The sequence below is a fragment of the Martes martes genome (assembly GCF_963455335.1).
Source record: "Martes martes genome assembly, chromosome: 14".
NCBI classification, from domain to species: domain Eukaryota; kingdom Metazoa; phylum Chordata; class Mammalia; order Carnivora; family Mustelidae; genus Martes; species Martes martes.
Window position 1 is genome coordinate 57,986,742 of NC_137902.1, and position 16,063 is coordinate 58,002,804.

Sequence of the window (16,063 nt, forward strand, 5' to 3'; positions counted from 1 at the left end):
GCCAAAGACTTTAACAAGAGATGAAGAAGGCTATTATATTATAATTAAGGGGTCTGTCCATCAAGAAGATCTAATAGTTATGAATATTTATGCTCCCAACTTAGGAGCACCCAAATATATAAATCAATTAACAAATATAAAGATAATAATTCAGTAATAGTAGGAGACTTTAATACCCCACTTACAGCCATGGACAGATCATCTAAGCAGAAAATCAACAAGGAAACAGTGGCTTTGAATGACACACTGGACGGGATGGACTTAACAGATATTTTCAGAGTATTTCATCTTAAAGCAGCAGAATACACATTCTTTTTGAGTGCACACTGAGCATTTCCCAGAATAGATCACATACTGGGTCACAAATCAGGCCTCAACAATATAAAAAAGTTAAGATCATACCATGTGTATTTTCAGACCAAAACACCATGAAACTTGATGTCAACCACAAGAAAAAATTTGGAAAGACCACAATACATGGAGGTTAAAGAACATCCTATTAAAGAATTAATGGGTAAACTGGGAAATTAAAGTTGAAATTAAAAAAAAATACATGGAAGCAAATGAAAATGAAAATATGAGAGTACACTTTTGGGATGCCATAAAGTCCTAAGAGGGTCTCCCTCAAGACGCAAGAAAAATATCAAAAACAAAAACAAAAACAAAAACCTACCTAACTTTACATCTAAAGGAGCTAGGAAAGGAATCTCAAATGAAGCCTAAAGCCAGCAGAAGGGAAGTAAAGACTGGAGCAGAAATAAGTGCTATAGAAGTGAAAAAACAAAAACAAACCAAAAAACCGGTAGAAGAGATCAATGAAACCAGGAGCTGGTTCTTTGAAAGTATTAATAAAATTGATAACCCCCTAGCCAGATTTATCAAAAAGAGAAGAAAAAGGACCATAGTAAATAAAATAATGAATGAAAGGGGAGAGATCATGACTAACACTACAGAAATGCAAACAATTATAAGAGAATATTATGAAAATTTATATACCAACAAATTGGGCAATCTGGGAGAAATGGACAAATTCCTAGAAACCTATAAATTACCAAAACTGAAACAGGAAGAAATAGAAAATTTGAACAGACCCAAACCAGCAAAGACATTGAAACAGTAATCAACAATCTCCCAAAGCGGTGCCTGGGTGGCTCAGGCAGTTAAGCTTCTGCCTTTGACTCAGTTCATGATCTGAGCATCCTTGGACTGAGCCCCGTGTGGGTTCCCTAGTCAGTGGGGAGTCTTCTTCTCCCTCTCCCTCTACTCCTCCTTACCTCATGCTCTCTCTCTCTCTCTCTCTCAAATAAATAAATAAAATCCTTAAAAAGCTCTCCCAACAAACAAAAGTCCAGGACCAGATGGCTTCTCAAGGTAATTCTACCAGACAGTTAAGGAAGAGTTAATACCTATTTTTCTGAAACTGTTCCAAAAAATAGAATGGAAAGAAAACTTTTAAACTCATTCTATTAGGCCAGCATTACCCTGATTCTAAAACCAGACAAAGACTCCATTAAAAAGGGGAGTTACAGGCCAATATCCCTGATGAATATGGATGGAAAAATTCTCAACAAGATACTAGGAAATCGAATCCAACAGTACATTAAAAGAATTAATCAACATGATCAAGTGGGATTTATTCCTAGGCTGCAGGGGTGGTTCAATATCCACAAATCAATCAGTGTGATACACCACATTAATAAAAGAAAGGATAAGAACCATGTAATCCTGTCAATAGATGCAGAAAAAGCATTTAACAAAATACAGCATCAATTCTTGATAAAAAACCCTCAACAATGTAGGGATAGAGGGAACATACCTCAACATCACAAAGGCCATATACAAAAGATTCACAGCTAATACCCTCAATGGGGAAAAACTAAGAGCTTTTCCTCTGTGGTAAGGAACAAGACAGGGATGCCCACTCTCACCACTGTTCACCACTCTTAGTTAACGTAGTACTAGAAGTCCTAGTTGCAATGATTAGAGAACAGAAAGAAATAAAAGGCATTCAAATTGGCAAGGAAGAAGTCAAACTTTTAGTATTTGCAGACAACATGATACTCTATGTAGAAAACCCAAAAGACTCCACTAAAAATTTGCTAAAACTGATAACATGAATTCAGTAAAGTTGCAGGATACAAAATCTACAGAAATCTCTGTTGCATTTCTATATACCAATAATGAAGTAATAGAGAAATCAAGGAGTTAGTCTCATTTACAGTTGCACCAAAAACCTAGGAATAAACCTAACTAAAGAGGTAAAAGATCTGTGTGCTGGAAAGTATAGAACACTTATGTGAGAAATAGAAGAGGACACAGAGAAATGGAAAAACATTTTATGGTTGTGGATTGGAAGAGCAAGTATTGTTAAAATGTCTGTTACTGAAAGCAGTCCATAAATTTAATGCAATCCCTGTCGGAATAACACCAGCATATTTCACAGAGCTAGAAGGAAAAAAATCCTAAAGTTTATATAGAATTAGAGAAGACTCTGAATAGTCAAAGCAATTTTGAAAAAAGAAAAGCAACGTAGGAGGCATCACAATTCCAAATTTCAAGCTATATTACAAAGCTGTAGTCATCAAGACAGTATGGTACTGGCACAAAAACAGACACATAGGTCAATGGAACAGAATAGAAAACCCAGAAATTGACTCACAAGTATATGGTCAACTAAACTTCAATGAAGCAGGAGAGATTATCCAGTGGAGAAAAGATAGTCTCTTCAACAAATGACATTGAGAAAACTGGGCACCACATGCAGAAGAATGAAACTGGACCACTTCTTTACACCATCAAAAAATAAACTCAAAATGGGTGAAAGACCTAAATATGACACAGGAAACCATCAATGTCTTAGAGGTCAATACAGGTAGGAACCTCCTTGACCTCGGCAATAGCAACTTTCTTAGTAGACATATCACTGCAGACAAGGGAAACAAAAGGAATAATGAACTATTGGGACTTCATCAAGATAAAAAGCTTCTGTACAATTAAGGAAACATTCAACAAAACTAAAATGTAGTCTACAGAATGGGAGAAGATATTTTCAAATGACATAGCTGATAAAGGATTAGTATCCAAAATTGATAAAGAACTTACCAAACTTATCACTCAAAAAAGAAATAATCTGGTTTAGGAAATGGGCAGATGACATGAATAGACACTTTTCCAAAAAAGACATCCAGATGGCCAACAGGCATGAAAAGATGCTCAATATCACCATTATCAGGCAAATACAAATCAAAACTGTGATGAGATACCACCTCATACCTGTCAGAATGGTTAAAATCAACAACACAAGAAACAATACATATTGGCAAGGATTGGAGAAGGGGGAACCTTCTTGTACTCTTGGTGGGAATGCAAACTGGTGAAGCCACTCTGGAGAATTGTAGGGAGGTGCCTCAAAAAGTTAACAATAGAAGTATCCTACGATCCAGCACTACTAGGTATTTAACTAAAGGATATAAAAATATACATACAATATAACATGTATCCTGATGTTTATAGCAGCATTATCTACAATAGCCAAACTATGGAGAGAGCCCAAATGTCTTCAACTAATGAACAGATGAAGATATGGTATAAAGGTACAATGGAATATTACTTAGCCATCAAAAAGAATGAAATCTTGCCATTTGCAAAGATATGGATGGAGCTAGAGTATATTATGCTAAGTGAAATAAGTCAATCAGAGAAAGACATATACATGATTTCACTCGCATATGGAGTTTACTAAACAAAGAAACAGCAGGGGAGCAGAAAGGTGGCAGTGGAGTAGGAGGACCCCTAAGCTCACCTTGTCTTATGAATACAACTATATAACTACCAAATCATCCTAAATATCCCAGAAATCAACCTGAACACTGACAGAATAAACTCCACAACTAAACAGAGAGCAGAGGCCATATCTAAGAAGGTAGGAAGTGTAGGGACATGGTTTAGAGGAGAAATGTATTGTAGCTGCTCTGGACAGGAAAGAGCCTTGGTCATAGAGAAGAGCAAGAGAGGGAGTAGCATAAAGGGGAACACAAGGAGAACATTTCCCCAAAGCCACTGGCTTCGAAAACCAGTTGGGCTCTATTTTGTGAGTTCTTGCAACTAGTGGGGCTTAAAGCCTGGAGTTTTAAATGTCAGTGGCCTTGGCTAGGATAGAACCTGAAGGGCATTGTGCTACTCCTGGAGAGAAGGCAGACAAGCAACCCCAGAGGGCAGACAGCATGGAAACAGTGATCTGAGGAGTAAGTGTGGGACACACAGTGAGAACAGTATGTGCTCCTTTTGGAGCATGCCCCTGAGAGGCAGCATTCATGGCGACATTTCTTTGGGACGAAAGGAATTGGCTAGTGCCATTTCCCTCCCTGCCCCTCAGCATAAACATAGAACCACTTGTGTGAAGCAGTGCACTGTTAACACTCGCTGCCTAACTTGCTTATACCAAGCCCTGCCCCACCCTGCTGTGCTCTGATCAAACTGTCCTTTTTGGTCACACTTGCTTCAGTCCTAGCATGGTGAGCTCATTCCCCCAGAAGACCTGCCCCTGCCCACACCATGTCTCTCAACTAGAGAGATACAGGGCCTCATTTCTGGTAGTGACAGGTCTCATTTCACATACAGAACAGAGCACACCTAGTGAACACTCACCACATTCAGGCAAGGGACAAAACACTGCCCACAGCAGGCAGGGAGAGCCTCTGCAGATGACTGGCCTGGAGAGAGCAGTCAGAACACAACACGAGAGTGCACACAACATGTCCTAGAGACACTCCCTGAAGCTACAGACCCTGGGCACTACATGACCTCTTCTTCATAAAGCTGTTACTTTCAGGGCTAGGAGACATAACTGGCTTTTCTAACACAGAAAAGAAGGCAGAGACTTAGATATACTGTGAGAACAGAGGAATTTATCCCAAATGAAAGAACAAGTTAAGACCAAGGTCAGAGATCTCATGAAATGGAAACACGCTTGATGCAAAGAACTGCAAGCTGGAAGAAGCAGAATGAATTAATGATCTAGAAGACAAAGTAATAGAAAGCACTGAGGCTGAACAAAATAAAGAATTATGCAACAGAATAGATTTAGGGGACTCAGAGACTCCATCAAATGGAGTAATACTTGTTTTATAGGAATCCCAGAGGAAGAAGAGAGGAAAAGGGGGCAGAAAATGTATTTGAAGTAATAACTGTAAACTTCCCAGATTATGGGGAAGAAAACAGAAATGCAGATCCAGAGATCTCCCATCAAAATCAACAAAAACAGATCAACACCAAGGCATATTGTTTGCAAATTTGTAAAATATAGTGATAAAAGAAAAACCTTAAAAGCAGCAAGGTAAATGTCCTTGTCTTACAAGGGAAGACCCATACAGCTAACTGCAGATTTCTAAATAGAAATTGGCAAGTCACAAAGGAGTGGCATGCTATATTCAAAGTTCTGAATGGGAAAAGTCTAACCAAGAATACTCTATTCAGCAACAGAAGGAGTATTAAAGAGTTTCCTAAAGAAAAACTGAAGTAGTTCATGACCATCAAAACAGCCTTGCAAAAAGTATGAAAGGGGACTCTTCATGTGGAAAGGAGAGACTGAAAGTGATCGTATAAATTAGGCAGGAAACATAAAAGCAGTAAAAATAAGTATTTCTGTAAATATCAGTCAAGGAACTCACATAAAAAGAGGATATAAAATATAATAACATATACCTAAAACAGTGGAGGAGAGGAGAAAAGAACGAGTTCAAACTTGAACAATCAACTTAGTATAGTTTGATATTTATTTGTAGAAGAGGTTATATACAAACCTAATGGTAATGATGTGTCAAAAACTACTACTAAATAGGCAAGAATAAAGACAAAAAATCCAAATATATCACTAAAGAAAATCAGCAAAAATGAATGGGAGAAGGAAAAGAAAGGATCAGAGAAAATCTTCAGAAATAACTACAAAACAAGTAATAAAATGGCAATAAATACATACCTATCAATAGTTATGTTGAATGTGAATGTACTAAATGCTCTGATCAAAAGACATAGGGTATGGAAAGGATAAAAAAACAAGTCATTTGAGACCTAAAGATACCTGCAGATTGAAAGTAAGGGGGATGGAGAAATATTTATCATGCAGATAGATGTCAAAAGAAAGCTGGAGTAGCAATACTTATATTGGACAAACTGGACTTTAAAATAAAGACTATAACAAGAGACAAAGAAGGGCACTGTATAATATTAAAGGGGAGTCCAACAAGAAGATATAACAATTGTAAATATTTATGTACCCAGTATGGGAGCACTCAAATACAAAAAGCAGGTAATAACAATGCTAAAGGAACTCATTGATAATAATACAACAATACAATAATAGTAAAGGATGTTAACCACCCACTTACGTCACTGGAGAGATCATCTAAACAAAAAAATCAATAAGGAAACAATGGCTTTGAATGACGCACTGGACCAGATGGACTTAACGGATACATTCAGAACATTCCATCCTAAAACAGTAGAAAACACATTCTTTGCAAATACACATGGGACATTCTCCAGAATAGATCACATATCAGGCCACAAAACAGCCCTCAACTAATGCGACAAGATTGAATATCTGTGCATCTTTTCTGACCACATGTTATAAAACTAGAGATCAACCACAAGAAAAAAATCTAGAAGGAACACAAATACATGGAAGTTAAATAACATACTACTACATAATGAATGGATCCACCAGGAAATGAAAGAGGAAATAGTAAAATATGTGGACACAATGAAGATGAAGGCACAATAGTCTAAAACTTTAGGGATGCAGCTGAAGTGGTCCTAAGAGTTAGGAAGTATATAGTAATACAGGCCTACCTCAAGAAGCAAGAGAAGTCTCAAATACACGGCTTAACCTTACACTTGAAGGAACTAGAAAAAGAACAGCAATTGAAGCCTAAAGCCAGCAGAGGGAGGGAAACAATAAATATTACAGAAGACATAAGTGATATAGAAACTTAAAAAAACCCCCAGTAGAATAGACCAATGAAACCAGGAGCTGGCTTTGAAAAAAATAAATAAAACTGATCAACCTCTAGACAGACTTATCAAAAATTAAAGAGAAAGGACCCAAATAAATAAAATCACAATGAGAGAGGAGAAATAACAACCAACAACACAAAAATATAATTATTAAGAGATTATGAAAAACTATATGCCAACAAATTGGACAACCTAAAAGAAATGGATTAATTCCTAGAAATATAAACTATCAAAACTGAAACAGGAAAAACTAGAAAACTTGTAGAGTCTGATAACCAGGAAAGAAATTAGTAGTCAAAAAACTCCTAGCAGGGGCGCCTGGGTGGCTCAGTGGGTTAAAGCCTCTGCCTTTGGCTCAGGTCATGATCCCAGGGTCCTGGGATAGAGCCCCGCATCGGGTGCTCTGCACAGCAGGGAGCCTGCTTCCTGCCCTCTCTCTCTGCCTGCCTCTCTGCCTACTTGTGATCTCTGTCTGTCAAATAAATAAATAAAATCTTTAAAAAAACAAAAAACAAAAAACCAAAACTCCTAGCAAACAAAATTCCAGGACCAGATGGCTTCACAAGTGAATTCTACAAACATTTAAAGAAGAGTTAATACCTATTATCAAACATTCCAACAAATAGAAAAGGAAGGAAAACTCCCAAATTCATTCTATGAGGCCAACATTACTGAGATACCAAAATCAGATAAAGACACAACAAAAGAAAGAGAACTATAGGCCAGTATCTCTGATGAACACAAATGCACAAATTCTTAACAAAAAACTGGCAAACTGAATCCAACAATACGTTTAAAAATTCACTTACCATGATCAAGTGGGATTTGTTCTTGTGCTGCAAAGATCATTCAATGTTCTCAAATCAATCAATGTGATATATTACATTAGTAAAATAAAGGGTTAGAACCATATGATCATTTCAGTAGAAAAAGTATTTGACTAAGTACACCACCCATTCTTAAAAGAGCAAACAAACAAACAAAGCAAACAAACAAACAAAAAACCTCAACAAAGTAGGGATAGTAATAAAGGCCATATGTGAAAAACCCAGTTAATAACATCCTAAATGGGGAGAAACTGAGCTCTTTTCCTCTAAACCCGGAACAAGACAGGAATGTCCACTCTCACCACTTTTATTCAACATAACACTGGAAGTCTTAGCCACAGCAATTAGATGACAAAAAGAAATAAAAGGCATCCAAATTAGGAAGGAAGAAGTAAAACTTTAACTGCTTGCAGATTCTATATATAGAAAACCTCAAAGACTCTACCAAAACCCAGCTAAAATGGATAAATGAATTCAGTAAAGTCGCAGGATACAAAACTAACATACACAGATCTGTGGCATTTCTATACACCAATAGTAAAGCAGGCAAAACAGAAATTTAAGAATCATTGCATTTACACCTGCACAAAAACCAGTAAGATACCTAGGAATAAAGCTAACCGATGAAATAAGAGACCTGTACTCTGAAAACTACAAAACACTGATGAAAGAAATTGAAGATGACAAAAATAAATTAAAAGACATTCTATGCTCATGGATTGGAAGAACAAATATTGTTAAAATGTCTATAGTACCCAAAGCAGTCTACACCTTTTTAATGCAATCCTTATCAAAACACCAACAGCATTTTTCACAGATTTAGAATAAACAATCCTAAAATTTGTATAGAACCACAAAAACCTCCAAATAGCCAAAGCAACCTTGATAAAGAAATGCAAAGCTGAAAACATAACAATCCTGGACTTTAAGTTATATTACAAAGCTGTACTAATCAAAACTGGGATGGTACTGGCATAATAATAGACATGTAGAAGAATGGAACAGGATAGAAAACCCAGATATGAACCCACAATCATATGGTCAATTAGTTTTCAACAAAAACAAGAAAGAATATCCAATAGGCAAAAAGAATGTCTCTTCAACAAATGGTATTGGGAAAACTAGACAGCAACATGCGAAAGGATGTGACTGTATGACACTGTTACACCATACCCCAAAGTAATTCAAAATGGATTAAAGACCTAAATGTGAAGCCTGAAACCATAAAAATCCCGGAAGAGAACCAGGCAGTAATTTCTTCGATTACTGACCATAGCAACTTCTTTCTAGATGCCTCCTGAGCCAGTGGCAACAAAAACAAAAACAAACTATTGGGATTTCGTCAAAATAAAAAGCTTCTGCCAGGGGAAGGAAATAATGAACAAAACTAAAAGGCAGCCTGTGGAATGGGAGAAGATATTTATAAATGACGTATCTGATAAAAGATCCATATCCAAAATATATAAAGAACATGTAAAACTCAATACCCTAAGAAACAATCCAATTAAAAATGGGCAGAAGACATGAATAGACCTTTCTCTAAAGAAGACATACAGATGGCCAACAGACACATGAAAAGATGCTCAGCATCACTCATCATCAAGGAAATACAAATCCAAACTTCAGTGGGATGTTAACTTCCACTTATCAGAATAGCTAAAATCAATAACACAAGAAACAACAGGTGTTGGTGAAGCTGTGGGGAAAGGAGAGCTCTCCTGCACTGTTGTGGGAATGCAAACTGGTCCAGCTACTCTGGAAAACAGTGTGGACGTTTTTCAAAATGTTAAAAATAGAACTACCCTATGATCTAGCAATTGCACTAACTAGGTATTTACCCAAAGAATACAAAAATACTAATTCAGAGAGATACATGCACCCTGATGTTTATAGCAGCATTATCTACAATAACCAAACTATGGAAACAGCCCAGGTATTCATCAACTGACATATGGGTAAAGAAGAGGTGGCACACACATACAATGGAATATTACTCTGCCATAAAAATAGAAATCTTGTCTTTTGTAGTGACATGGTTGGAGCTAGAGAGCAGTATGCTAAGTGAAATAAGTAAGAGAAAGAGAAACCGTAGGATTTCACTCATATGTGGAATTGAAGAAACAAATAAGCAGAGGGAAAGAAAAAAAAAAGAGATAATCTAAGAAACAGACTCTTAAGTATAGAGAACAAACTGATGGTTACCAGTAGGGGCGGTCAGTTGGCAGGTGGGTGAAATAGGTGATGGGGATGAAGGAGTGCACTTGTGATGAGCACCGAGTGTTGTATGGAATTGTTGAATCACTATATTGTACATCTGAAGCTAATATTACCCTCCAGGTTAACTGGAATTGACAAAAAGCTTTAAAAAAATGCCAAAGGAAAAAAGAGACAAACCAAAAAACAGACTCTTAACTATAGAGAGCAAACTGATGGTTATGAGAGGGAGATGGGTGGGGGATGGGTGAAATAGGTGACGGAGATTAAGAGTACACTTATGATTATTTTTTTGAAGATTTATTTTGAGAGAGAGCAAGAACAAGCAAGAGAGAAGGAGTGAGTGGAGTGGGGAGGGGCAGAGAGAGAGGGAGAGAGAGAATCTTTAGCAGACTGTGCTGAGTGTGGAGCTGGTTTCGGAGCTCGATCCCACAACTGTGAGATCACAACCTGAGCTGAAACCGAATTGGATGCTCCACCTGACACTGCTACCCAGTTGCCCCGAGAACACTTAGTACTGAGTAATGTATAGAATATTTGAATCACTATATTGTATGCCTGAAATTAATATATCACCATATGTTAACCAAACTGGAATTAAAATTAAAATATAAAGTAAAATTGACAGATGAGTCTTTTCACGTAAAGTTGGAATGCTTTTCAAAGGGCAGCTGCTTCTGTCACTCTCTCAAATAAATAAATAAAATCTTTAAAAAAAGAGAGAGAAATGAAAACGGGATGCCTGAGTAGCTCAGTCAGTTAAGTGTCTGACTTTGGCCAGGTCATGATCTCGGGGTCCTGGGATGGAGCCCTGTGTTGGGGCTCCCTGCTCAGTGGGGAGTCTGCTTGTTCCTCTCCCTCTGTCCCTCTCTCTGTCTCTCCCTCTGTCCCTCCCCCTGCTCATGTTCTCTCGTTCTCTCAAATAAAATCTTCAAAGGGCTGCTTCTTGTGCTGGGTGAGCCTGCATGCAGGGCATTTTTTTTTTTAAGATTATTTATTTTGAGTGGGAGAGAAAGGATGGAGAGAATCTCAAGCAGAGTCCCCGCTGAGTGCTCAGCCCACAGTGGGGCTCAGTCTCATGACCCTGAGATCATGACCTGAGTTGAAATCAAGAGTCAGACGCTTGAATGACTGAGCCACCCAGGCACTCCTGCACACAGCTGTTGCAGAGCCATTTCTGTTTGACAAAACCCTGTCGATCTTGTGGGCATGAGCTCCATTTGTCTGCAAAGCCTCTTGTTTTAGGTTTCTCTTGGGTGCTGGTCTTAAAAGTTGGCATGCCTAATGTGGGGTACAAACCCTTCAATACTCAGGGACTAGCTGTGGGTTTTGAGTTTCCTCCCAAATGTGGGTTGCCATGCTGGGGATGGGGGATTTATGGTGAGTTTGTGTCTCAGCCTTTCCTACCTGCTTTGACGTTTACCTCTCATTTGCTTGATGTGAAGTGGTTGCTCAGCCAGTTTCTAGATTTTTTTCCCCAGAGGAAATTGTTCTATATACAGCTGTAATTTCAATGTGTCTATGGGAGGAGGCGAATGCCGGACCTTCCTACATTTGCCATCTTGAGTCAAAATCTGAACAGAAAAGAGTTTTATGAGAAAACACACTGGGAGTGTTTACAGTGCTTACTCTAGTGGCAAATTTTGGGCTTAGAGATAATGTTTGCTTCTTCTCATTTTTGTCTTTTCTGCCCTGTGATATTTGTTTGATAAGGTAATCAAATAGAACAGAATTTGCATTTGTTTCCTGGTTCAGAGACCATTTTGATACTCAGTTTTGGCAGTTTTAGAACGTTCCTAGGCTTGTTGGAGGTCAGATTTATTCATTGGGCTTTTTTATTTTACATTTGAATTTTGTAGTAAGGGAAAAATATTAACACAGGATAAATGTAGTGTTCAACAAATTATTGGGCCTTCTTTGCTTATTTTAAATTTCCACTCAAAAGTTTGAAGAGGTAAAATCTAGGAATGTTAAAATCTCTTCAATTAATTCTGCTTCCTTTCCCAACTTATCTTCAACTGAGAGATCATTTATTCTGAGACATAGTCAACATAATGAAATTGCAGTGCACTGAACTAATGAGAAAATCTTAAGAGGTCTATTTCAGTGATCAAGCACAGTGGCCTATTGGAATGAAAAATCCTCAAATAAAGTCAACATCTAATTTTTTAAAAGTAAAATCTAAACCTCTCTTTAATCACTGTCGTATTTTTATCTTTTTCATGTCAGCTTTATCTGCAAAGTAAAATTATTGCTTTTACTCTTTAACATCTTTAAATATATATATGGGCAGAGAGAGATGGGGTGTGTTTAATAAGGATCTAACCTAAAGTACACTACAGATAATTGTATGACCTCTCCTTGACAATTATTTGTTGTTATATGGGAAAAAATTTACTTAAATAAATGAATCATTGTAATTTGAGTACTTTGAGCTATTTAGTGTCAATAAATGGAGAGAGTAGGTCTTGATAATGAAAGGTCAAACTTTAAAGTCTCCAATTTACGCAGACTGATTTTTCATAGAAATATTTTGTGGTGATGTATTCTTCCTGGATTGTCTCCCTTTTTTCTTTGGGCCATGGAAATATTGCTTGGTTTTCATGGTTTTTTTTTTTTTCCTAAGATTTATAAATGTGTTTACCCTAAAATTCCTATTTGGATCTGTATAAAGTTCACAGAAGTAAATGTGAAGAAGAAGTATTTCAGAAGTAGAGCTCATATTTTTTAGGGAACATAAAATGCTTAGAATTAAACAGATTGGTTAGTTTATATTAATTGTTAGTAAAATTGCTTAAATTGTTTAGAATATTAAATTTAGTATTTTGATTTGAATGTAGTGAGAAGGGACCAAGAAATGGGCAAGACACAGAAATGATCATACAACATGATAAATAGTTAATATAAAAGTCATTATAATTATGTCAAAATAAATTTGTTAACTATGCTATAAAATAAGGAAACGAGCAGAGTTTGGCTATGTTGAAACTGATGGGTAGAATCTGTTCCCTTTTAAGGCCCTGAGAACTAGTCCTTCCATTTGAAGCCTAAATCAGATCTCTTCATGTCTTCTACATGGCTTGAGTTCCTCAGTTGGTATAACTAGTTTTTTATCTATTTTCCTACCTGTTGCTTTTATCTCTCTTTCTCTCTCTCTCTTTTTTTTTTTTTTTTTGGACTCTCTTTACCACTTTGCCTTGTGTTAGAGTTAGTGGTATGGTAGAAAGAGCACAAACACTGTAGTAAAAACCTGGTTTACTCTCTGAGTCCCGGTGTACTCACTTGTAGATTGGGGAGAGAAATAGGATTAAATTGGAAAAGCACAAAGTACCTGGCACTGAGCAGGCACTCAATAAATGTCAGGTCTTTCCCATTTCTGAGTTCCATGTGTAGTTCCTTCATAGTTTTTAAGCTCCTTTAGGGCAGGAAATATGTTTTATATTCATAGTACCTTGTGCATAGTAGGTTCTAAAAGATTATTTGTTGAATTTAATTCACTGTAGCGCTGTGGAAGCTTAGCACTGTTATTTTCCATTTCTTTTTCCTCTGTCACCTTGGATTGAGATAAACATGTTGCTTTCATGAAATTGAGCATTTAATTCAGTAGAATGCCATTATAATATGACTTATCCCACCGAGTTTGAATAGTAAGGTCAAATCATTTCCCTGGAAACTTAATAATATTCTATAAAATCTTATTAGCCTGTCTCATAGCATCATAGTCCGTGGATTCTGGTGTGTTTAAAATGGTGAAGTCTCTATCTGTAGAAATCTGTCTAAATGCACACAGTGAGAATATGGGAGGTAAATGACATGGAGAGAGAGCAAATGCAAATGTCATTGCAGGTGACATTACTTGACATTTTCAATCACTGATCTTCCAAAGTATGTTCTAATTTACTAAAATAAACCAAGAATTGAATATCTTGTGATCTCCCTTTGCTTAATTAATTATTAGCAGCAGAACAACATTCTGTGATCCACTGCAATTTGTCTCCTTTGTGTTTATCTAGTATCTGACTTAAAAATGAACAGAATCATTCTGATTCAGCAGAACTGATTTATAACTCATCTGTGTTATAGAGCAGAAATGAATAAACGTTTGCTGAACGTGCTACATATGCTTCGACCACAAAAATTTTAGTTTTCTTTCCTTCTCAAAATACAAGATCTGAGAGATCTTCCTGTCTGAAGTTTGTAGGGTGCTGATTTTGCATAGATATTTCTATAGAGGAAAACAGCTACCTTTATATGTATTTGTTTCTGTGATTGGAATGTGAGAGCTCTTTTAGTACTTCCTCATTATGATTTGAAATTATAATACATTCATCACAATTTTTTTCATTAGAAGTAACAGTATATGCTAAAACACAGTCTTTTTTAAAATGCAGTATGCTCTTTTGTTAGAATGAGGATTACACATGCTTCCCATTCATGCAGTAATGTTGGTTATACTTATGATAGTTTCTAATTCTTTACAATCATTTCATTGAAAGACAATTAGCATGTGTTCACTCTGGATTATGAATGAGAGAAACTGAGGCTCAGTCTGGACTATTTCTCTGTTTCAGCTAGTTAGGTATTTGAGAAAAATGTTGCTATCCTAATGATTTGCTTTTGTTTTCAATTTCAGTTTCAAAGAACGTTTGAGTCTCTAAAAAATGTTTCCAATAAATCTGACCTCCAGAAAACCTACCAGAAGCTTGGGAAGGAGCTGGAAAATCTGGATTATTTAGCCTTCAAACGTCAGCAGGTAGGAGTCAGAACTCTCCCCGGTGGAGGAGATGAACACTTTATGCGTCTTGCCATTCTGCCTGTCAGGTTTAAGTGGATCTAGGGAGACTTATCTTCTAATGTTTAGGGCAGAAATAGGTTGTGCTGTGCTGTGCTGACCTGCTGCGTTCATACGGCTTCCTGAAGCATTCATTGTGGTCCTTGCTCTTAGATGTGCAGTTTGGGGGTTTCCACATGTGTCCTCATACCTCCCTTAAAGAAAGCTCCTGCTGGCTTGTGAAGCTATAACTACTCTTCGACTAAGGATGCCTCGATGTCATAAAGGAAACCTCTGTGATGGCTTGGCCAGATGGCTTTTATATTTGACAGGGGGATACTTGAGGAGAAAAATCACCTGATGACCAGAAAAAGGATATAGATGTATGTACAAAATTAAGGGAAAGAATCATGAATTTGCCAAAGTATGAATCTACCTTTAGTTTTCTTGTTAGATCTCTGAAGATTAGTGGAATTTTGCTAAATGTGTAAGGGGGAAGGAAAATATACTTTACAAATGCAAAGCTTTTAGCCTCCTTGTATAGACCTCCAAATAAATACAGAACCAAAATAGATTTTTATAGAGTTGCTTTCAGAATTAGTATTAAAAAATATTAATAATCACTAAATTTGATGTATTTGTGAGATGCTGCCACAGTAACTAGCTAGCTAATTTTCCCAAGCCGATCCTCACCAATTTCCTTAGAGCCACTAGGTGTCAGGGTTGTCAAGCTTTTACTGATTGAATGTTTATTCCGATAACAGCCAGATAGACGTTTAAATTAGGTTGCATGAAATTCGGGAATGTGTTCAATGATGGATAGTGTCTAGAAAAATGACTAAGTGGCTGACTCGCATGGCCAGGCACCAAGTCCATTTTTTAAGTCTTTCGTGTTAGTATGGCAAAGGTGTGACTCTCTTGTGATTGCCTGATTCACAGATTTTGGATCTTTTGGATGAAGTTTTCAAAGCTGGGCTTCTTTTTTTTTAGTTCACTTTAGGAAATCACTGTGGTATGGTCTGGAAATAGTGACTTGAAAAGGGAATTGTGTTCTAGGTTCTGCTTTATCACCGACATTACATGGGCATTTAGCCTTCCCATTGCCCTATTTTCCTGAGAGTTACCTTTATTTTGTAGAATGTTGTGGGGTAAATGAAACATCTCTGCATATACTTTAATTTATATGAAAAAGGACACAATTTCCACTTAAGTTTTATTTACTGATTTTAAAATTAGT

The 16,063-nt window shown here is 36.9% G+C and overlaps 1 protein-coding gene across 1 annotated transcript in view; it reads left to right on the forward strand.

Moving 5' to 3' along the window:
- The window catches only part of CTNNA3 (catenin alpha 3), a 1,754,201-nt gene that overhangs the window by 181,746 nt on the left and 1,556,392 nt on the right, over positions 1–16,063 (forward strand). Inside the window, exon 5 of the mRNA XM_080823473.1 lies at positions 14,689–14,808. Coding sequence (XP_080679599.1) covers positions 14,689–14,808 — 120 coding nt within the window. The remainder of the gene's footprint in view (positions 1–14,688; positions 14,809–16,063) is intronic.